This window comes from Xenopus laevis, chromosome 8S (genome assembly GCF_017654675.1).
Source record: "Xenopus laevis strain J_2021 chromosome 8S, Xenopus_laevis_v10.1, whole genome shotgun sequence".
In the NCBI taxonomy this organism is placed as follows: Eukaryota; Metazoa; Chordata; class Amphibia; order Anura; family Pipidae; genus Xenopus; species Xenopus laevis.
In genome coordinates this window covers 78979371-79002386 of record NC_054386.1, presented here as the reverse complement: position 1 = coordinate 79002386, position 23016 = coordinate 78979371, and the positions used below count along the sequence as shown (strand labels likewise).

Here is a 23016-nt window from a genome sequence, read left to right as displayed (position 1 = left end):
GACTGCCCCCTTTTGTTCCCGCCCCCCCACCGGACGGTAAAATTCTTTATAAAAGGTGGCAACCCTACATGCAAGTCACGTTCAGGGCCGGATTTGCCAGCCACGCGCACACATCTCCCAGCAAGCACACAGGCAGAGCACTGGGGCAGGGTTGCAAGGTTGGTGGTTTTCCAGCCAAATTGGGCTACTAATTTAAAGCCCAGGCAGGTTTTGGAAGTAGAAACTAGCCAAGGTACAGATTTGGCCTATTTTTGGGCCTTTGGCTGGTTTGTACAAACCAGTGTTTTTCTTGCCCTAATGTGCCAAGCTTGCGTCTCCCAATGCATGTTGGGTAATGTAGTTTTTGTTTGACAATATGCTGACAACCAGGTTTCATACTGTATCTACAATACAATGGGACTGACTTGTGTAGAAGTCAGGAGTTACCAGATTTTGGGCTCTGTACCCCAGTCTCCAGTCACTCTTAAAGGAGAACTAACCCTAAAAATTAATGTGACTAAAAATTACCTATTTTATATAATAAACTTATTGCACCTTATGTCTCATTAGTACCCTAACCTTTGTTTTCCTGTCTACTGCTCTGTTCTGCCCTATGCTCCCTGTGTGTGTCATACTCTGCCTGTGGAACATAAGCCTAGTATTTGTTCTGGGGGTTTGTTAGCATTTGAAAATTGTTGTTAGGGGCCCCTAAGGTGTTTAATCATGTGCTGGAGGAGTGCTGTGTTATGCACAGGGGAGGAGTATGCATATGGATTTAAGGGTATGTTTTAATATAACTTAAATCTTTCACATATAAGTGATGAGTGATATCCCTGCATTGAGCACCAACCATTTGTTTTTTTTGTGTGCTACCACCATTAATGTGGACATGGTCTTAAAAGTTCTCGTTTTTACATGGGTGTGGGTAAGTGGGTGTGGTTTAAAAGGAGAGTGGTCAACACTAGCTTCTATTATCAGCCCTCCACTATGTAGGCCAGAAAAATTCCTGCCCTCTGTACCACAGAAGTTGGACAGCACTGAGCTATGGTAAAGCACTGAGTAACTTGTCGGCACTATAGAAATAAATTATAATGATGAAATAAGTGATGGTGATTTTTGCATTGTTCTACTGTACAGTGCCAGGGGAGCTTTATTATGCCATTGTTCATATTCTACAAGCAATGTAAATGTACTGACAAAATCATCAGAAATATCTGTGCTGCAGACATTGCCCAGCAAGTGCCTTCAAAGGGAAACTGAAGACATTAGTTTTTCATATAAAATGCTTAGGAAATAGATCTGACACTTAAACCACTTAAACTGTTTCTTCATGAGGAAGGTAAGTTCTACCCCCCAAAATGTTGAATCTCCTTGTCACATACATGGCTGTGAAAAAGACTTACAACCAAAGAACTGTGTCCAGGACTTAGTGCATGCTTTGTCTATGTGCAGCATGGAAATACACATTATTACAATGTAATGAGAAAAATGCCAATGAAAACATATAAATGCCATATTTTCTGGAATTTAATAGCCAATAATTGAGAATATTTAGAATTTTATCACATGCTGCTGAAAGACCAATAAAAAATCGTAAATTACATACAACACAGAAATTCTTTTTTTTTTTTTTTTTTAATTTTTCATCAAATCTATACACAGGACATTTAATATTTTTAAAGTTGGTCACACAGAGCTGGTCAAGAATAAAAAGACGTTACTGAATAAACCAGCATGTTTAATTGTATTGTATCTAGAGGACACCATAATAGAGTCAAGGTCAAAGTACAGCACAGATGAGATGTTTCTCTCTGAAGGGATTCTCAGCAGATGGAATGGAAGACACCAGCGGGTCTGCCGGAGAATGAGACTGACAGAATGACAGAATATCTGAAACCACAAGAGACACCTGAGAAACAGATGATAAAGAATAAATCAATATTAAAACTTGACAAATATCTGAGAGACAGTGCGAAAGTAACAATGAAGCAAGTGGTCCAAATCTCTATGTGCATGAGACAACAGACACAACCAGGCCACGGCTGGTATATCCACTAATGGTTTTTTTTTTAAAACACCAGTTAACATATAAGTATATAAGTATATAAGTAAGAGTGATATGCCAGGCAACAAGGATATAGAAACACACCGGAAGGCAACAAATTTGCAGTAGATAATCACAAGTAGCATTGCCCAATATCTACCTCCCATGCCCCTGTTTTTCATATGAATGGAAACAGCTGAAGAAAGGCAAATAGTGGCCTCAAAATGTGACTTCTATTCATATCAGTGACAATAAGCACAAGGTAAAGGAAAGCGTACAAACACTAAAGTGTGAGAAAAAAGCAAATGTACAATTAACCACTGTCCCCAATTTCTGGAACCTAATTTGAATGATTTAGTTAATTAACAGTGCACCTCTGGTTTCATTCAGCCTCTTAATATGGGAGGAACTTTCACTTACTTCTCCCCATACAGCTACTTTATGATTTAATCCAGTGTGGCATTTTGCTTTTTCAAAAAATCTCTATTTATTCTTAGATGCTCTTTTATGGTTTTGTTGCATAAACCCCTTCTGCTGGATAAACTGTTGGCTGAGCTTACATTTTTTTTATTCATTTTCTATTTTCTGCACAAATGTTCTCTTGTTCATTGCGGACTCTATAAAACCCAAAGGAGCTACCTAAGCAATCTGAATCAGCAAATCAGAAACAGAATGTACAAGTTGCTCATTTGTTGTTGGGTTCTGTGATGTTGCTTTTGCCAACAACACTATAAATGCCATGAGATACTTGTACTTCAGTGTAGATCTGTCTCTTCACTCTTGGGGAACCAGCTAGAGTGTGAGTTGAAGAACATTCTGTCCTAGATACTCCTGGAAGCTGAACTGAATATTCTTGGAACTGTAAATGACACTCAATTTTATTATACCTGTAATCTTATTACAGATCTGTCATCTTATTTAACGTACCTAGACAAACTGCCGTTTTATTACATACGGAGTAAGGGTTTGTCCTGTCCTGTGGACACAAAGGCATATTCAATCGTTCTGGCTAAAACCAAGCAAGACTAAGTTTGCAGATGAATCTGGAGTCTTTGGCTAAGCTAATGAAACAAATATTGTTGACTTAGCAGCAAGAAGATCTTTTAAATACAAATTCTATTCCTTTAATTTTTCTTATTATTAATTAAATATAAATCTCATAAAAACCTGAAGTACACGCGACTCCACACAGATGAATGGGGATAAGACAATTCAGATGTAGACAAACTTTTACACAGAAATGCATAGTCTTGCATCTGGGTCTGGTTCTCTTTATATACTGTACACTGGTGTTTTCATTTCCTTGCCCACTTTTTTACCTGCATCCTTGGCCCAGATTTTTACATTAAAACCTTCTTGTTCAAAATAAATTTGTAAAAAAATGTTTACAGTCCTCTAAAGGCTCTTACATGCAGCATTTTTTTTTTTAAAAAAAAAAAAATGTTTTTGCAAACTCATGTTGAGCACAGAAAATGCATAGTAGGGTTTTATGTGTTCTTTTAAACACAGAGTATGAATTACAAATGCAAACCTTTTATTCTGTGTCAAGCACCAAAAAAGGTTACATCTCAAAAAAACCAATAATATGTGAATGCAATGAAAACTCATGAGTGCAACCAGGCAGAGTAAAATTGAATCAATTTGTTGATGTACATAAGTGCTCTCCAGCCTGTGTCTCAAACGCACATCCACAACCACCCCTGCCAAAAAAAAAACTGTGTGTGAGTCCTAACACAGTACTATAATGCTCTCTTTCCTATGGCTCCGTTTACATTCAAGGTCTGATCATATGGGTAAGGGCTTCCCATAATTTCTCTCTTCTCTCTAACCCAATACTTACATTTCCTTCCATGGTCTTCCTTCTCCAGACATTATTTTCGTTCATTTGCCAATGATTTGTTTCATTCTGAACAGCATTTTTATGCTCTTACCAAGGACTCTCACCTGCATTCTGTCTATATTCACTTCCATTCTCAGTTGCTCCACAGCATTTCGAGCCTCCGCAATTTTTGCCATGTTGTTTGACATCCTGTAATGTCACAATAACAGCACTTAAGCACAAGGTCACTATTTCTTAGCAATTGGCAGCTGCGCCTGCTGTCCCAAGAGGAGGAAGGTTTCGATATTACATCAGACTAGAGGGGTATAATTATGTGAAACAACAGACTTGCTCAGGTGGAGTGCAGTGTGTGTGCTAAGCGTGTGTGTGGCATTAGAACACATCACCATTTTTATTCATACAGTATATATGATTGTAAAAAATATCTCCATGTCAAAGCCTTCAAGAGCACCTTTCCTTTTCTGACAAAGTTTAGTCTTGACTTATATTTGCTACTCTGCCTGACATCCCCATCTGGCCTTAGTCCATCGTGCTACATTGGACATTCTGAAGCAAGTCATCGGCAGAATGTTTTTATTTCAAATGAGCATATATCTGTTGTATCCAGAGTACAGAATACATAGCCACAGCTGGCTATTTTCTGAGCAGCCAGCAACCTTTAACATACTACAACCCTGTCCCACCAAATTGTGGTTTAAATGCTCAATGTTTCACAGCACTGCATGCCCTGCACAATATTTTACTCCCAGCCCTCCCTGAGCAAAACAACTTCTTCTGCTGATGGGGCAAACTAAACTAACAGCTGAATTTGAATTAAAAATGAATTCAAGGCACACTATTATCATAATAAAGTATCTACGCACTGGAACCCATGTGGGGTGTTTAGTAAAGTGAAGTAGTTTTGAAGAAAATAACCATATATAAACTTAAATTTGAAAAGGAAATATTGCGCTGCATTGGCTATACATTGCAATATTTGGTGTGGAAGTCTCCAATTTCATCCATACTGCACTGGCCGAACATATGGGCCCTTTGTGACATCAGCAGTTTTAAAGGAGAAGGAAAGGCTTTGTGCACTTGGGGGTGCCTAACAGGTGCACCCCCAAGTGATTGTAGTTACTTACCTGAAACCCCGGGCCGGTGCTCCTATCAGCAGAAAACTGCACCAGCCCGGGGTTATACCAGTGAGTACGACGGAGTCATCCTCTACCATCTTCCTCTTTCTTCACGCAGCTGCGCATGCGCAGTAGAACAAAAAGCCAAACTTTAACTAAAAATTTGGCTATTTCCTTTATACGTCTGCCCCGGGAAATTTGAAGAAAGAAGAAGCCGGAAGAGGATCGCTCCGTGGTGCTTATGTCATGTCACCATGTTACCAAGGCAATACAAAGGTGGTATGTGGTCACCAAAGCACATTTTGTATTCAAATGGTAGCCATAATCAAAAAGTACCACAGTTCATATGGTGGGCAACCAAAAGTTAAAACAACAAATAAGGATAGCAATATGGCCGATATGTGATTGGAGTCATTAAATATATCCTGACCAATATAATATCGGGTGTAATTATTGAACCTAAACTGTGGTACTTTTTGATTATGGCTACCATTTGAATACAAAATGTACTTTGATGACCACATACCACCTTTGTATTGCCTTGGTAACGTAGATGACATGACATAAGCACCACGGAGCGATCCTCTTCCGGCTTCTTCTTTCTTCAAATTTCCCGGTGGTATTTCCTCAGTTATTACATTTATTCAAATGTGAGATCGATTTTCACCCTCAATATATATGTCCTAGGGTATTATTAAATCCTGCTGTTTTACAGCACGGTTAAGGTAATTATGGCCATCTGTTTGCCTGAGTACCATAAGGGTTAATGAGGTGAAATACTAATACTTTTCAATGATATGCACCTCTTTATTTATTTATTCAATCATTTCCCAATTCACATATATTGTTTGTTACAATAATGCATATATTATTGCTTTCCGGTTGGAGAGATATGACTGAATGGGATACAATGTTGCACATTACCCTACCCGAGCCGCACAGTTGGAGGAGCAGTAGATTATGCATTTGAAGTAGCGATCAGACTCTGGCAGCATCTGCTGACTCCTGTTCCACCGTGACGTATAGCGCATTGATTGGCTCATTCAAACGGGTACAGGCTGTTCCTTGGTGTTAAATAGGAGTGCAGCACCGCAACTTGGCAGGCGCAATTTTAGCTTCAGCTAAGCTGGCCATAGATGTTGAGATTTTTAAAAGATCAGATCCTGATCGTGAGACCACGATCTTCTCAGAACGATCGTACGAATTTACCATCAACTAAAAAGACCAATTTGCCAGGAAAACAAAGGGGAGCTGCCTGCTTGGCCCTGCAAACATAGATAGATTGCACTGGGACCGACAAAGATTTTTTGACCTGGCCGATCAATTTCCCGACAGATGTCGGCCGAAAAATTGTAAGATGTACGATCGTTCGAATACCATTAACCGCACGATAATTTCGAAGGATTGGTCGGGCTTCCCTAAAATCGGTCGTTCGGCAAGAAGAATAGTCGCATCTATGGGGAGCTTTAGGCAAGTCAACTGATAGGGACTTTGCAGGGCAATATCTCATACGGATTGGGAGGGGACTCTCGATGCTGGGTGAGATCCGTGGGTCATCCATTACAGCCATATGGTGATCTAATGTGCATTGACGCACCGCTCATTAACGTGCACTGTTGAAGTAACGGCCTTGTGCCATTTATACCTACTCCGTGGGAACGTTTGGCTCCTAGTTATATGGGTGGGATTCGCAAGTGGGTGAAGGGGTTGGCATCATGAAGGTGATTCCCTGGGCGACCCTGTGACAAACACTCCTGATTGTGTTGACCTTTGAATATACCACATACTTATTTTTGTGGGTTACTTCCAGCAAATTTATCCACTAATCCCACCCATTGCCTGTCAATCAGTTCCCCTTTGCCTGACTGTTTTTTTAACTTTTTCAGACTAGACATTGGTTTTAATTTAACAATAAAAGTTATGTTTTATTTTTAAACACATCACAGATCTATCGGGTTGTATGGATGGGAAGGTGCAGACTTATGGGTCAATTCTTTTTCTTTTTTCGTTCTATCCTTAAATTATCTAGTGAACATGTTTAGTGCATTTAATGCACACCTAACTAAAATAAAGGCTACACTTTTTCTCTAAAAATAATTCCAGTACAGATCAAATTGGTGTTTTGGTTTTTGTTTTCTGCAGGGTTCCATGGCAAAAGACTGTGTGATAAAGCCTAACACAGGGGTGCCCAAAAAGTAGATCAGAATCTTCCTGTATAGTGTAGACCTTTAGCTGTTGATCAGTAGATTTCAACACAAACAAATTGTCTACATCACCCCCCTGTTTCATTCTTTTCATGAAGATATTTCTTCCAGTTTATAAAAGTTACATAATAAATAGTTGTTATTCAAACATAGCAATATACATTTGCTCATAAATATATATATAATATTTAACTGCATTGACGCACCGCTCAGATGCAAAGGTGGCATTAATCTCTTCAATGGTAGTTTGCCAACCCCCCAAAAAATTCCTCTTGGGGAAATCTGTTCTTGTGCTCCTGTCGAATATTCGGAATTTTGCAGTGGTGAACATTTGCCAAAACTCATTTTATAATGTCATGACAAATTGCCATTATAAATGCAAAATACTCCAAAATGTAACTTTTGCCGTTTAGTAAGCATACCCCTATATGCAGTCGTCTGTGAACTCATTTGTCTTATCAGTCTCCCTCTCTACAAACAACTTTCCAATATAGATGAATATAAATGAAAGACCATCATGAAAGATACTGCACAAATACTGCTTTCAATAGCAATTGTATTTACAAATAACTATAAAACCAATGCAAACGTGTAACTAATGTACAGTATATTGGAAATTTGCTTAGAATGTGAGTTTATTTCATTATGCGATTTTTCTTTAACTCCCCTTTAAGCTGTGCGGTTAGAAACAGAGGTCCATACTATGCTATAATGAGATACCACAACTAAAGGGACAAACTTTGTTAACTAGATGACGTACCATGCTCATATACATTTCAATATACTTGATATATATTAGGAGACACAAGAGAAATGTGCTACACCTTCCTTTACACACCAATCATCCAAACAGTATCAAACCCCCAGGCTCCAGCTCTCTCCTCTGTGTAAATGACTCATGACTTGTGTTATATTTGGACCTGAAGTTCTTTTTTTTTTTTCTAGTTACCATGACAACCAAAGAAAAAGAAAAGGATTCTAGACAATTGTGTGTATATGTGTATGTATATATATATATATATATATATATATATATATATATATATATATATATATATATATATATATATATATATATATATATATATATATACACACATATAGTCGATGACTGGAACGCACAACCATAAGTATGAAGAAGCCTGGGTGACAGTACGTTTTTAGAACAAAGTATATATACTCTGGTGTCAACACTCGCAGGAATGGGCAAAAACAAAAAACAGTTATAATGATTAAATGAGGTTTATTTTATCCGACATTTCTGTTCTATATTAGAACCTTCCTCAAGGAACAGAGACGTTGGATAAAATAAAAACAAGGGAAAGTTGTGCTCACCACTCATTTTTAAAACCATTAGGCGGGGGTGCAATGAGGCTGTGACCATAAATTAATCAGATGAAAATTGAGCATAGGACTGGCCAGATATATGGGATGACTTTGACATAGTGGGCCCAGGTGTCAGTGGGACCTCATGCTGCTAAACTTTTGGCCTATTTCATGGCCATTCCCTATTTCTATGAGAACAAAGAGGCTAAATAGGTGGAATAATAGATTGTAATATGTAAAGAAAAGAAACTAGGAGAATAGAGGTTGAGTGAGGAGAGGAAGAAAGTAGTACTGAAGGTGGGCCCCTGGTCTAAAAACTTTTGGTGGGCCCCTGGTCTAAAAACTTTTGGTGGGCCTCTGATGTCCCAGTCCGACACTGTAAACGTGTGGGTGAGTGTGTGATTTTTAGAGAACATCAAGCCACATAGATTGTACCTTCTTACATAGTGCTGGGAGTGACTGAAAGAAAGAACATTCTGTTTGAAATATTTTCCATCTGGTTTTTATTAGAGGATGAGAGCTAATCAGAGAGGTTTGGAAATATAGTGGAAGGAAACAAATGAGAGAGGAATGAAAGAGGAATGAAAAAGGAATGAGCAGAGGATTGGGTTATGCAGGACATACATTCTGCTATGGAAGAGAGACTGCAGTAGGAGAAAAGAGGCACTGGGGCAAAGATGGGTCATGGCTTAACCTGGCAGTAGATATAGTAGTGTTGTGCCCATCACGACCAGCAGACAGATGGCCCACACTAGCAATAAGCATTTTATTTACACAAATTCCAAGTACAAAGTATCATAGTATTTACATTTATAACAATGTTATTTACATATATGTACATTTAATAATGCCTGGAAATCTATGTACATAAATCATTATAAACACAAAGCAACAATGATTATATACACATCTGTCGGTACACAGCACTACCTATAAGGAAGTTCTTCAGTAGGTGCAAATGCAAAGATTAAATGATACAATACTGATATTAACCAATGGCCAATAATACAATGCATGCTCATTATGCAATACTGTACACTAGGCTTTCTTGCCTGAAGTCTAGCAGAAAGAAGTTTGGTGCACATGCACATTTTGCCCTCTGCTACTGAGCATGCTCTGTGCATTATGAAAACTAGTGTGTGGTTTCCAGTTGATACTGGGTCTAATGAACATGCTAAACCTTTTGGCCTTATGTGATACCATTATCACTCCCCTGGCTACAAAAACCCCAATACAAAAAAAAAATCATTGAATTATTACAGTGTGCTTCAATATGTTTCAGTAACCAACCAATCAATTATCTATGCAGAGGCACTAACAAACAAAAATCGTTTAAATAAAAAATATAATGTGTGTTCCTACTTTAGTTTATGTGCCGCTTCTGTCATTTAGGCTTTTAGAAGTAAGGTTATTCAAACAGGGAGTGAGGAAGATCCAGTGGCTCAACTGTTATAGCTGTCATTGTTTTCCACCTGATTTCCTGCCCTAAGAATGCAGCACAAATGCCCTTAAAGGAGAACTAAACCCTAACAATTAATGTGGTTAAAAATGCCATATTTTATATACTGAACTTATTGCACCAGCCTAAAGTTCCAGCTTCTTAATAGCAGCAATGATCCAGGACTTGTCACAGGGGGTCACCATCTTGGAAAGTCTGAGCAGCTGTTGAGACGCTAAGCTTAAGGGTCGTCGCAAATTATCAAGCAGAAAATGAGGTTGGACTGTAATATAAGCTGATGTTTATTAAATTCTGATGCTAGTTGCACTGGTTTCTGTGCTGCCATGTAGTAATTATCTGTATTAATTACTAATCAGCCTTATATTATGACATTTCTATTCTATGTGTACTGTATATTGTTAGTTGGTCCCTAAGCTCAGTAAGTGACAGCAGCACAGAACATGTGCAGTGAATCAGCAGAAAAGAAGATGGGGAGCTACTGTGGCATCTTTGCAGACAAAGATCTTTACTGCTAAAGGGTTGTGGTTGCCTTGAGCTGCACAAAACATAATGTACAACATTTCTAGCTACTTATTTAGTTAAGCTCTAGTTCTCCTTTAATTTAAAAATAGGCTAAAAATCTCATGATTACCCAAAGTGATACATTTATTTGGATTAATATAGCAATAGCCAATTATTAATGAGACATTTCTAACAATTTAGCCAACTGCCTAGACAAAAATGGCTTCCAACAAAGTAACTCCTTTACATGACCGACTATAGCCTATTAGAAGTGACACCAACTGATGTCACCCACTGTAAATCTGACACTCGTACGGTCTGCAGAGCTGCCTACAATGGTTTGAGAGGACTGGGGTTAAAACAAGTGTTGCAGGAGAGGCCCATTTTTATTTAGAAAAATAAATGGCCCTTCAGCTGTTGCTGCACTACAATTCCAAGAAACTCCAAACATACTATAAACAATTGGTCCACGTGTGTCTAGCTTTACCTATATTAAGCCTTCAGCGACAGTCTATTTCAGCATGCAGTCTTCTGGCAATAGAAAGTAAACAATAAAGGATGGGATTTCTTTTATCTAGAACATCTCACAAGAATTTTCCCAACAGATGGACAGGATGATATTACATTTTCTTTGAGACCATATAAGCGCAATGCATGTTTATTTCTAAACTATTTAATATTCCGATCTCCACTGTTTACCTAATTGCTGTTGTCAAAATTCTAACACACACACACTGAACAAAGAGCATATTTTCTTTTCTGACTCCCCAGTCCTCTTTGAAAGCTAAACATTGCTGCAGCAATTCTATTTTCTTTATTGGTCAGTTCTTTATTCAGTCTGCAATGCAGACAGTGTTTACTGAACTGAAATTTGGAGCAGTCACATACAGGCTAAATCAGGGGTCCTCAACCTTTTCTACCTGTGAGCTACATTCACACGTAAAAGGAGTTGGGAGCAACACAAGCATGAAAAATGCTCCTGGCTGATACAAAATAAGGGCTGTGATTGGCTATTTGGTAGCCCATGTGTGGACTGGCAGCATACAGGAGGTTGTTTGGCAGTACACATGGTTTTTATGCAACCAAAACTTGCCTCCTAGCCTGGAATTCAAAAATAATCACCTGCTTTGAGGGCACTGGGAGCAACATCCAATGGGTCGGAGAGCAACATGTTGCTCAGGAGCCACTGGTTGGGGATCACTGGGCTAGAGTGTCTAATTTCACTATTTAACTCATCCGAGTATATATACTGTATGTACACACACTATGGATAGAGGATTTTTTTACCCAGCTGCCAGAATAATTTGATGCTTTTGTTCACTCATGCAGAACGGTGAAAATGTCCTTTCCTCACCTTTTGCCACATCATGTTTTTCATGGAAAACATTCTGTTTATGACAGCTACTGGTGCTGTCTGTCATGGATCACTCCCTCTCTCTGCTGTCTCTTGCCTTCACATTCCAAATGGATAGGAAGCTGATTCGGGCAAGAAAGGGAATTTGTCTGCCAAAATTTTCCCTGAGACGGCTATGACATTGGCCCATTGTGTCATTAGCCTATAGGGCTCTTCATGAGCCCTATAGCTCATGGCTGAAGCCTTCAGTTTAGTAAATGCTCATGTGGCTCCGACCATGCAGCAATAATCTATAATCCATCCTCAACATCTGCAGAGACATACATTCCTTTGCAAATCAATGCTACGACCCTGGTGAACATTTTGTATTTTCATTCCTCACCTTCCAGCTATACATTTGTCTCCAGAAAAGATATCATACTAATGCAATAGGCTGATAAAGGAATAGACAGCCTATGTGACCAAAAGAGAAAACCATTAATTATCCAGATGCATTATCTATTTATACAGTCAAAACAATGATGAACTATCCCTGATATAGCTTGGTGTGTCATGAGAAGGAGGAAAATCTAGCTGCCTATATACGGTGTATGTCATTGCACTTTCAAGGTAGTTTAGATCTGTGCACCACTGGCGTTAACTAAGGCTGACTGGATGACTTCAGATATTGTGGTCAACGAGTGAAGCACACATGGGCATGATCGATGCTCATAAAATTAAATATAGGGCCTCTAGTGAGTGTTTAAATTGATTTATTAAAATAAATAGTGGTAAGTATTCTATATAAAAATCTACCAGTTGCATTTGCTCCGACTTCAATAAAATTTGTTACCAGTAAGGGAGTTTAAAATTTACTTGAATTTGATTGGAAAGCGGACATATATTTAGGGGCAGATTTATCAAAGTGTGATTTTAGAACTCACCACAATAAAACTCACTTACTTTATATCCATTCCTATGGGATTTTTAAATGCATATTTATCAAATGGTGAACTGCATTGATAAATATAATTCTAAAAATCCCATAGGAATCAATAGAACATGAGTGTCCTAAAACACTACATAATACATTTTATACAAGAACACTGAGAATAATACAGAAGCTTTAGAGCTTGATTCTGAGTGCCCAAAAGCTGAATGTATAAATTAAGCAAAACTGGAGTGCCCAAAAGCTGAATGTATAAATTAAGCAAAATTATCTAATAAACCCAGTTATATTACAAAACAATGTTCAACAGAATTGGCAATCACATTAACTGCGGGCATGTCAGTGCACCAATCAATGAAGTATTCATGTGACCTTGAATAGCCCTGTTTATCTATATGAGGCCTGTAAGATGTATATTAGACAGTTGCCATACTTGTAAGTTAAGAACAAACCTGTCAAACAGTTGTCATGACCTTGAGAGACCCTGTGTTAAATCTCATGATCTTTTTCTTAAGAGCTTGTGAAGCTTTGACTTTAAACATTTGAGGATGTCCATCTGCATCACGAGGTGGCAACTGAAGGGGCCATACCAGTTCGCCTTCTTCCTCCTCTTCCCCTTCAGAATCCACCCTGGACTCTTCTTCCGGACCTCCTCCACTAATTTCTGCAGTGGACCTCCACTTCCTGCAGGGTGGACCAGTCTTTACTGGTGGTGCTCTTCCTTCCCTCCCCAATGTGTAACAGCGCCCCCCTTCCTGAATGTAACCCCTGTTTTCCCCCCAATCCTGTACAAGGCCCCTAGGATCAACCCAGCCTTCCGTTTGGCTTCTGGTTTTTCCCCAAAGTTCTGCACGGACCCGAGGATGAACCCAACCTTCTGCATTTCCTCTAGGTCCCTCCCCACCTTCTGTGTAACCCTTGGGCACATTCCATTCCTCGCCAAGGTGGCTGGGGTCCCTTAGGCTTGTCTCAGACAAGGAACGTGGAGTCCTCCTTCCCCCTCTCTTGCGGGGTGGCTCTTCTGCAGACAGACATTTCCTGGGGAGTCGAGGTGGGGATCCCTCCACACTGTGGCCCTTCAGAAGTGGAGGGTGTTTTCTGCGGGAAACACGATGTGGGGGTGTGTAGGAAACATTAGCTATTCGACAACCTGAAGCAGGAGGAGGGGGAGGAGGAGGTGGCCTCTCAGCAGAGGCTGAGCGTAAATATGGAGGGCGTAGCTGGCGTCGAAGAAGAGAGATAATATATCCCTCAGCCCGGCGAGAAAGTGGTGGAGGAGGAGATGGAGATGAAGGAGAAGGGTAAGGAACAGAAAGAGAGCGGGGGACTAGAAGGCGGGATGAAGAAGAGCGAGGGTGCTGGGATCCAACAACAATATCACCTGAAGGTAAAAAGAGTTGCGGTTGAGTAAGGGAAGGATATATAAAGGAAACAGCAGGAATTGAGAAGGACAAAAGAGAGAGAGAGTGACAAGGGAAGAAAAAAAAAATCAATATCCAATCAAATTTCAAACAAAATTTCATACCCAGTCTACCTTTAACACTGCATTTTCTTACCTGCGCTCTTAGGTCTCTCGTTTGCATAATGCATTCGAGCCTCTGTCAAACCCCCTCGAGAGGAACGTTCTACAAATACATCACTTGCCTCCATGCCATCCGCTTCACATTCCACTGTGAGGAAACAAGGAACAATATGAGAAACAGACTGAAAAAGTTATTGGATCATTAAAGGAACAGTAAAACCAAAAAGACCAATGGGGTTATCTAATAAAAAGCACTACGTTTGCCTAGGAGCACTAATCCATAGCAGACAATCAACAGGTAACATTTACTGGTCACCCGTTTAACATCTTATTGTACACTTGGGGGTGCCAATGTTAGGCACCCCCAAGTGATTGTATTGACTTACCTGAAACCCCTATCAGCAGAAAACTGCACCGGCCGAGGTTATACCAGTGAGCACCACGGAGTGATCCTATTCCGTCTTCCTCTCTCCTTCGCAAAGCCAAGCATGCGCAGTAGAACGAGAAGCCGAACTTTAACTAAAAAGTCAGCTGTTTCGTTCAACTGTGCATGTGTTTGCCCCGGGAAATTTGAAGAAAGAAGACGCTGGAAGAGGATCGCTTCGTGGTGCTCACTGGTATAAACCCGGGCCGGTGCAGTTTTCTGCTGATAGGAGCACCAGCCCGGGTTTTCAGGTAAGTCAATACAATCAATAACATTTGCCACCCCCAAGTGTAGGATGCCTTTCCTTCTCCTTTAATATATAAGGATTCATGTCCAACCGCTAGTGCAGTTTGTAAATTACAATTTTGGGCTTTAGTTACCATGCTTTTACCCACAAACTAGAATTCCCCCCATAATTCCAGCATCATTGCATTGTGCTAGTTGCAATAGCATCCAATGTGCTAAAATGTGATTGCATTATAATACAAATGGATGTAATTGCACTTAAAATCTTCAGTTGCTATGGGTACTTGCTTCTAAATGTGCTCCTTGCACTTCCTGATATTTGCTCTCAGTATTGCTGGGTCCATCCTTTTCAAATCATGCATATTGCGCTTATTGATGTAGGGAAACTACAACTTCTGAAGGTGATTGTAGCTCAGAAAAGTGACGAAATGCTGGCAGCAAAGATTTTCAATGCAACTGCACTTGATTTGCACAAAACCACATGTGCAACTGTAGTCATCTTAACACTGAACCCACATAGTGACTTGTGCCCAGACTGCACACAGCAATTGCAGTCATATATTACCCCTCATAGCTTTGTACAAAATAAGGGCCAATGGTCAGATCTTAGTAGGGTTCTATGCAAACCTATTAGGAGCAGACCACAGCAATGACCTGATGCTCCCCCTGATAGATATCTAGTGATCCATGGTCCTACATCAGTCAGGCAGGCTGCCACTTTGACTCCATACACAGGCCAACAACAGGCTGTTGACTAAGTCTGACGTTGCCCACACTGAGGCTGATGCTAACTGATGCATGGTCATGTTTAGAATTATATATGTGCAATGTTCATATTTATCAATGGTAAAGTAGGAGATATGGCACATGGGGCATAACAGCCATCAAAAAGCTTTATTGGGAAGCTCATTGAGTTGTCTAGACAGGCCAAGATTTACAGACTGGCTGTTTGAATGTGTCTCGCTATCCTGGCTGTTAAAGTGTGCTCTTATTTATTACAGAATGTTACCATTTTCATTGTCATTTTCTGCTCTCAGACGTAGCTCTCCCAGTTGCCTTTCCAGCTCCCAAAGTTGGCGGTCAAGATCCTTGAGGAAGAAAAGAAAACGTAACTCCAAATAGCTGCACATTGAGGTGTAAAAATATACAAACAAAATACAATGAACTGTAAATCATAAAAGTATTCAGACCAACAGACCTGATTTATTTATAATTCATTTAATATCATGTATATATCATTCAGACCAGAATTATAAATGCTACATCCAAATACTGTTCTCAGTGATGTTTTTATTTCAACTCAGTGACATTCAAAATTAGTTTTATGTTAGAATAAAAACGTGTTTTCGCCTCTGTTATGGAAGCTCTAGGGCTAAAAACATGCATATAGTTTGTTCTACCAATGGAATATTTGTGTCACCTCTCATGCTGCCTGCCTGTTAATGCAATAGTAACCTGTTCCATTAACCTTAAAACTTTTATTATTTGTTTTTAACAAGAGTAGTAAAGTACAAACAAAAATATCTAGAAGAGACAGGACACCCAAAAGTTCATTTGTGAAGCTTAAGGTGTGTGCAAAGTGCAAAAAATGCATTGACTAGACTTTTGCACACTGCTTTAGGCTTTGCACAGATTATTACAGGTCTCTATGCTCTGTTTTGAAGTCCACAGACTTTGCATCTTTCAGCAGGATAACGTAAACAAACTATAGGAAAAAGAGTGGCTCCAGGACAAAAAAGGTGATTGCCCTACAATAAACTGAGTGTTTTCTCCGTCAGCACCGTGGATTCAGCCCCATCTTGGATGCTAAGAGCCTGACTTTTTCACATACAGATTAAATTATGCATATAATTATTAAGTCCCTCCCTTTGACCTCTGGCATCACAATTGTTCTGCAGACCCTCAATAGTGCAGACAAACAATACATAGTTCCAATCACCTCTTTTAGTTAAGAAATATTTGGAATAGCCCGGGAGCAACTTTATTGACAAAGAAGCAAACATGGCAGAAACACTTGGGTTCCTACTAAAGTGGCAGCAGGCATAAGTAGGCATTACAGGATCAATGATGAGCAGAGCTTTCACATTACCCACATTTAATTGCTACTGGAACCCCCCCCCCCCAAGAAGACTGTGGGCAGAGTGAATGGAGGCTAAAGTTCAGCCTGAACCCACCCACGGCCCAAGGACATACTGCAGAACTCGGCCCAAACTCGTCCTATCCGCGGGTCCCGTGGGCTTTGGGCCGGCACGCACATCACTACTGTGCAGTTAATCCTTGTCATACAGTCTGTAGCTTTCCAGCAGGGGCGGGTGCACTTACTCTTCTGCTGAACTGGCTGTGGAGAATACATTTGCTTTTCTAGGAGCATTTCCCTAAATATAATATATATTTAGCGTCAGCTTGGTCCACAATATTGGACCCCACCCCAACTTCTGCATGCTATTCAGGCTAGCTTGCTCTCTGGTTCAGCCCATAGTGGTAACTAAATGGAAGTTGCAGGAAGAATCCCAGTGCCTAGGACCTTTTAAAGCCCAAGCCTGGAGCATCCTAGGTTTGAATTCTGATTATTTACTTAAAGGTAAAATATTCATTCAGAATGAATAATTAAATAACTTTTAAGTTATATTAAAGTTCTGCCTTGAGCCACCATGTTGTAAATAATGCAAATGTAACAGGAAGACACAGTGCTGTCCAGCATTGGCTGATGTAATTTTTGATTTATGTGTATTTTGTATACCGTTGTTTTCGTTTCAGCACAGTGTCTCATATGGCCAGAGGGTGGAGCTTAGTGTTTACTAAGAGAGACCTGAAATGCTTACATTATCCCTTTAAGGCAGTGATTCCCCAACTAGTAGCTCGTGAGCAACATGTTGCTCTCCAACCCATTGGATGTTGCTCTCGGTGGCCTCAAAGCAGGGGCTTATTTTTGAATTCCTGGCTTGGAGGCAAATTTTAATTGCATAAAAACTAAGTATTGTGCCAAGTTGAGCCTCCTGTAGGTTGCCAGTCCACACAGGGGCTACCAAATAGCCAATCACAGCCCTTAGTTGGCTTGTGTTGCTCCCCAACTCTTTTTACATTTGAGAAAAAAGGTTGGAGACCAGCCACACTTGACCGTAGTAAATGACGGAGCCGCCCTCGGTCACCACCGCCTCCGGAGCCCAGCATGTCACTAATCGGCCGGCTAAACGCTGACTGAAAAGCCGCAATCTGAGCATCGGGCCCGGAGCAAAAAAAACACCAATCACAGTTCTCGAAAAACACGAGATCCCGCCCCGTGACCAATCACATGCTGGGAACTATTGCCATTGCACGGAAACCCCGCCCTATAACTAACGGAATGCTTTTCAGCAGCTACTACACTTTTTTTCAGGTGAGAAAATGCTGAAAACTGCAGGGAGAAGTCCAATGCCCACAGTATGTCCCACTCTAGCCAGTTCCTCATAATTTGACTTGTTGTACTCCCTTTGGTTTTAATAGTATTGGTAGTTTGCTGGACAGTGAGGAGCAGTGTGTGTGGCAAGGAAAGACAAAAGAGCATTTTGTGAATGGTGGTATGTAGGAGGCATTGGATTGTACAGAAGTGTCAATATTTAAAGTGTGCTTACAAGTAGGTGAGGTAATACAGTAACAATTTTACCTCCATCTGTTCAGCTATGGCAGAGAGCTGTAGAGCTAAAGCTAATATCTCAGATGCCACTTACAAATGAATGTAAATTGCGAAAGTGCTTAAAGGAGAAGGAAAGTGTAAATTATTGGAGGATGCCAAATGTTAGAAGAACCCCCCCCCCATAATTGTAAACACTTACTGCAAGGCCAGGGTTCGTCTCAGCAAGCACCATGGAGCAAAGCAGAACAGGATTGTTGCATGAATCCAATGCAATTTTCCCAGCGCTTCCCTTAACTTTTAGTAAGTGGGATCACCTTCTTAATTGGGTCACACCGTAAAGACCAAAGGATTCATCAATACACGTTGTATGAAGGAGGCCACAAAACATCCGCAGTACTGTGCTGCAAAACTTTTATTCCAAAATACACAACATGTTTCGAGTCAGCAAGGACCCTTTCTCAAGGTAATTAGCCAAACGTGTGTACAAGATTTAAAACCATACAATGCTCCACCTTCTCAAGCAATTATCCAATCAAGCAGTGATGAAGTCACATAGCCGAGTTATACAACAGTATCTTATTTCAAGTGGGGAACACCCTCCAGTGGTTAAAACAGATACATTCACCATGCTGTGTTTTTAATAAATATACATAGTGTCAAGATTTATACACTGTGTCAAAATTCAATAACCAAAGGTTAAATGTCCATAAAGTGCAGTGAGACATTTCTTTCTTTCACAACTCTGAAAGGGAAAATGTTCTAAATGAATAAATTTAAATTAAATTTTAATTTAAAACCTTTATCATAAAAACAGTAAAAAATAAAGTATCATTTGAATACAAGATTATACAAAAGGTGGTACTACTCTCTATTGGAGTCTACCTGTCCTGCACACGAAACATAGCGTTTTGAACTATAACTCCATAATAAACACAATGGACTACAATTTAAACTTTTAAAGTAATTGGATAAATAGAAATGCCAGGGATAGTATTATCTTACCATACCCCAGGCTCAGAGGCAACTTTTACTGTAGGCATCATTTTAATATCTGTAAAACATAGATATATGTTGATATTACACATAAATCAAAGAAAACACTTCAAACTCCAGGTATCATTGAGACCTGTAGGGCTAAGAGTATTTAGTCTAGAAATCCACTTCGCTTCTCGCTGTAACATTTTTTGTTTAGAAGAACTACCCATTTGAGTTGCCCACGGGAATGTTTCGCTTCATTAAAATGTCTGGCCACTGTGGTGTCTGTCTGGGTCCCTTGTTTAAAATCTCTTATATCACTTTTATGTTCTTTTATTCTGGTTTTGACATTTCGTATAGTTTGTCCTACATATGCCAACATGCATGGACATTTAAGCATATAAATGACTCCCTTGGAGTCGCAGGTGGCATAATCCTTAAATTTAACTTTTGTCCCTTGTGTTGGTGGTTTATGCTTGGTCCCTTAATTATTGATGCACAACAGATGCAGTTAAGGCACGGATACGTGCCCTTCTTTTGTATTCCCAGAAACTTTTGGTTTGGCTTTATATCAGGTTCGGCTGGACAAATACTTTTTTTTTTACAACAAAAGAGAGGGGGTGAGCTAAACACTTTCCCGTCGTTTTCGTCTCCTTGAAGGACTGGCCAATATTTTTGAATCATCTTTTCAATATGTTTGCTCTGTTTCACATATTTAGATATAAAGGGGATACGGGTGTTGGAATATTTTGGAATAAACGTTTTGCAGCACAGTACTGCGGATGCTTTGTGGCCCCCTTCATACAACGTGTATTAAGGATTGTTGCATGGTCTCACAACAGAATACTCCTCTTTATTCACTGGCAGCCTTGATTCATTGACCCAATAAGTGGATCATAGGAAAGTGGGTGGCTTTACATGATGTGAATTATGTTTTGTAATGTTTCCGACAAGGCTCTGACGGATATATATATATATATATATATATATATATATATATATATATATATATATATATATTTATATTGCACAATTGCACACATGTACAGTAGATGCATAGCACTGGTATGTGAGGTTGAACACCTGTACAGTAGATAAACAGCACTGGTACAAAGAGCTTGCACACCTGTACAGTAGAAGTATACGACACAAGGGGGCTCATTTATCAATACTGGGCAAATTTGCCCATGGGCAATTACCTATAGCAACCAATCAATGATTAGATTTTTGAAACCAGCTGCAAGTAGAACAATGAATGCAGCAATCTGATTGGTTGCCATGGGTTATTGCCCATGGGCAAATTTGCCCAGGGTTGATAAATGAGCTCCAAGGTGCAGCATGTGCAGTAGATAAATAACATGGGAATGCTGAAGATGACACGTGTAGTATAGAGCACGGGTGTGAGAGGGCGTCAGACATTGTATATAGCATGTGACAGGCCCCAGTAGAGCAGACTAGTTCTTCCCATAGTGCAGCTCGGGTGTGACTGACAGTAAGTCTCTATATCAGGTGTTACTATGGAGAGAGCTGCATTTCCGATTCACCACACTGGCTGCTCCCGGCTCATTTACTGACACTGAACAATGAAAGGGATTAATACCGCACGAAGCAATAGATCATTTACCTCTCCACCTTGAAGCGCTCTCCGGACCCGGACCTCCTGCCTGTCTCTCAGTAGCTTCAGCTCACAAAGACCAGCCACACTTGACCGTAGTAAATGACGGAGCCGCCCTCGGTCACCACCACCTCCGGAGCCCAGCATGTCACTAATCGGCCCGCTAAACGCTGACTGAAAAGCCGCAATCTGAGCATCGGGCCCGGAGCAAAAAAAACACCAATCACAGTTCTCGAAAAACGCGAGATCCCGCCCCGTGACCAATCACATGCTGGGAACTATTGCCATTGCACGGAAACCCCGCCCTATAACTAACGGAATGCTTTTCAGCAGCTACACAAGTCCGCCTCGCGGCCAATAGACATGTGGCTCATCTGCATGACTGTGCGCCACAGCCAATCAAAATAGCTCTAATCTGCATGACGCGGAGACATCTTTAGGAGCCCGAGCCAACTATTCTACTGACGCTGATTTAGAGAGTGGGCTCAGTAGCCGAGCTAATGTCCGCTTGCTGCTAATTCTAGAGACTTGTCTCGCTGCTATTCCATGCCCTGGGCAGCATCTTTCAATCGACATGTCTGCCAATTGATTGACTCCAATAAACGCCCCTCCCTCTATCCCATGCCACATCATCTACCAAAAAGCTGTGGGTAAAATGCTAGAGCAGGAACATCGTGGGCGGGGCTTAGGAGGGTTCGCTGTGTGATGGGCGGGACTTAGTTTAGGCTATGGGAGGGGCTGGTAGTTGTTGCAGAGAAATGAATGAAGAGCCTTGAGTATCTGGCGGCGCTCCTGGATATCACAGCCCCGCTGCTCTTCGGACAATCCAATCCGACTCGTTTATCTAGAAAACGTTCTTTTCAATGCGTGTGTTTTTATTTGTACATTTTTGATCAATAAAGTTCAAAGAAAAAAAATGACAAAAATGGGCGTGGCAGCGGGGAAAAGGAAGGCACGTGTGGTATGTTTATTATTTGCAATTATCCTATATACAAAAGAGGACTTATCCCCCTATCCCGTTGCACTGTAGAAAATTAGACACAATGTATTACAGTAAAAAGCAATATTTATTAATAACCATGCTAGTGAAACAAATTAAAACATATTTAAAAACCAACAGCGCTGCTGGAAACAAAAAGCGGGGAATACCCTGATGTTAATTAGTGATCACTATTTTCCATACTGGTTGAAAAACCTTGCGTAAGTAAAAAATGTGGTTGGAGCAGTGTAGATGGTTTAGTAAAACGTATTAGATGTGAACTCCCGGCAAAGACCACATTAAGGGCATATGTGCCAAAATGTCCCTTCTTCTCTGTATAAGAAGTATATCCCAAGCAGGGTAGGGGCTGGCTCCCCTTGCAAGTCCCTCAGCGGAAGCCCCTTGAGCCGAGGTTAAATGCAGGGTAAGTAAGGAGTTAGCTGTAGCAAACGCTGGATCCAATGTAGTAGCCTAAAGGCTATATATGCAGAACCCCAGTTCAGTATGCCAGCAAAAGGTTTCCTATACTTGCCCTTGTGTGGATATCGTCCGTGGTGTGGAACGCTCACAAATATCCGTCAGATCATCCCCGGGATAAAAACTGCATCCAATCCGCAAGGGAAAAACACCGCTTTGAGCCCAGCAGCGCCGAACTGCTCGACAGCTGTTTCGCCACGAAAGTGGCTTTGTCAAGAGATCAAGCGTCGGAAATCAAGTGGGGCTTTAAACATCTCATCACGTGATCAGTCCTCTCGCTGTGTCATTGCAATTATGTTGTAAACTGCACTTGTTAGACAATGTTCATTGTGAAAATCGGATCCACATGCTACTCAGCTGTTACATTTTGTTCAGAGTTGAATTTGTATCCAGAAATACCCGGAAACATCATTTC

The 23016-nt window shown here is 40.4% G+C and overlaps 2 protein-coding genes across 6 annotated transcripts; both read right to left on the bottom strand.

The window, feature by feature from the left end:
• Positions 1–1088: 1088 nt before the first annotated feature.
• LOC121397756 (guanine nucleotide-binding protein G(I)/G(S)/G(O) subunit gamma-8-like) lies at positions 1089–4939 on the bottom strand. Its single transcript, XM_041575160.1, has 2 exons — positions 3968–4939; positions 1089–1888 (listed from the first exon to the last, which is right to left on the bottom strand). The coding sequence occupies exons 1-2, from the start codon at positions 4049–4051 to the stop codon at positions 1760–1762; spliced, it is 213 nt and encodes a 70-aa protein (XP_041431094.1). The 5' UTR covers positions 4052–4939; the 3' UTR covers positions 1089–1759.
• A 7618-nt stretch (positions 4940–12557) lies between these two features.
• LOC108700190 (dapper homolog 3) lies at positions 12558–22088 on the bottom strand. Of its 5 annotated transcripts, none has more exons than XM_018233146.2 (5): positions 21155–21292; positions 19563–19606; positions 15952–16030; positions 14307–14420; positions 12558–14131 (listed from the first exon to the last, which is right to left on the bottom strand). In XM_018233146.2, exons 2-5 carry the CDS (start codon positions 19596–19598, stop codon positions 13206–13208), a joined length of 1155 nt encoding a protein of 384 aa, XP_018088635.1. In that variant the 5' UTR covers positions 19599–19606; positions 21155–21292; the 3' UTR covers positions 12558–13205. The 5 variants fall into 5 exon arrangements, with proteins under 5 accessions (XP_018088635.1, XP_018088638.1, XP_041431093.1 ...); XM_018233149.2 differs by having other exon boundaries at positions 19558–19606; positions 21155–21244; XM_041575159.1 differs by lacking the exon at positions 21155–21292 and adding an exon at positions 18755–19297 and having other exon boundaries at positions 19563–19577.
• Between the last annotated feature and the right edge of the window lie 928 nt (positions 22089–23016).

Excerpts from the sequence above, each read along its gene's own strand:
- LOC121397756 (XM_041575160.1), bottom strand. The coding sequence starts at position 4,051 with ATGTCAAACAACATGGCAAAAATTGCGGAGGCTCGAAATGCTGTGGAG. Across the intron at positions 1,889-3,967 it reads TGAATATAGACAGAATGCAG|GTGTCTCTTGTGGTTTCAGA; the intron begins GTGAGAGTCCTT and ends TCTGTTTCTCAG.
- LOC108700190 (XM_018233145.2), bottom strand. The coding sequence starts at position 21,292 with ATGCTGGGCTCCGGAGGTGGTGGTGACCGAGGGCGGCTCCGTCATTTA. Across the intron at positions 16,031-21,154 it reads GAGCGCTTCAAGGTGGAGAG|GATCTTGACCGCCAACTTTG; the intron begins GTAAATGATCTA and ends TTCTTCCTCAAG. Across the intron at positions 14,421-15,951 it reads AGAAAATGACAATGAAAATG|TGGAATGTGAAGCGGATGGC; the intron begins GTAACATTCTGT and ends GTTTCCTCACAG.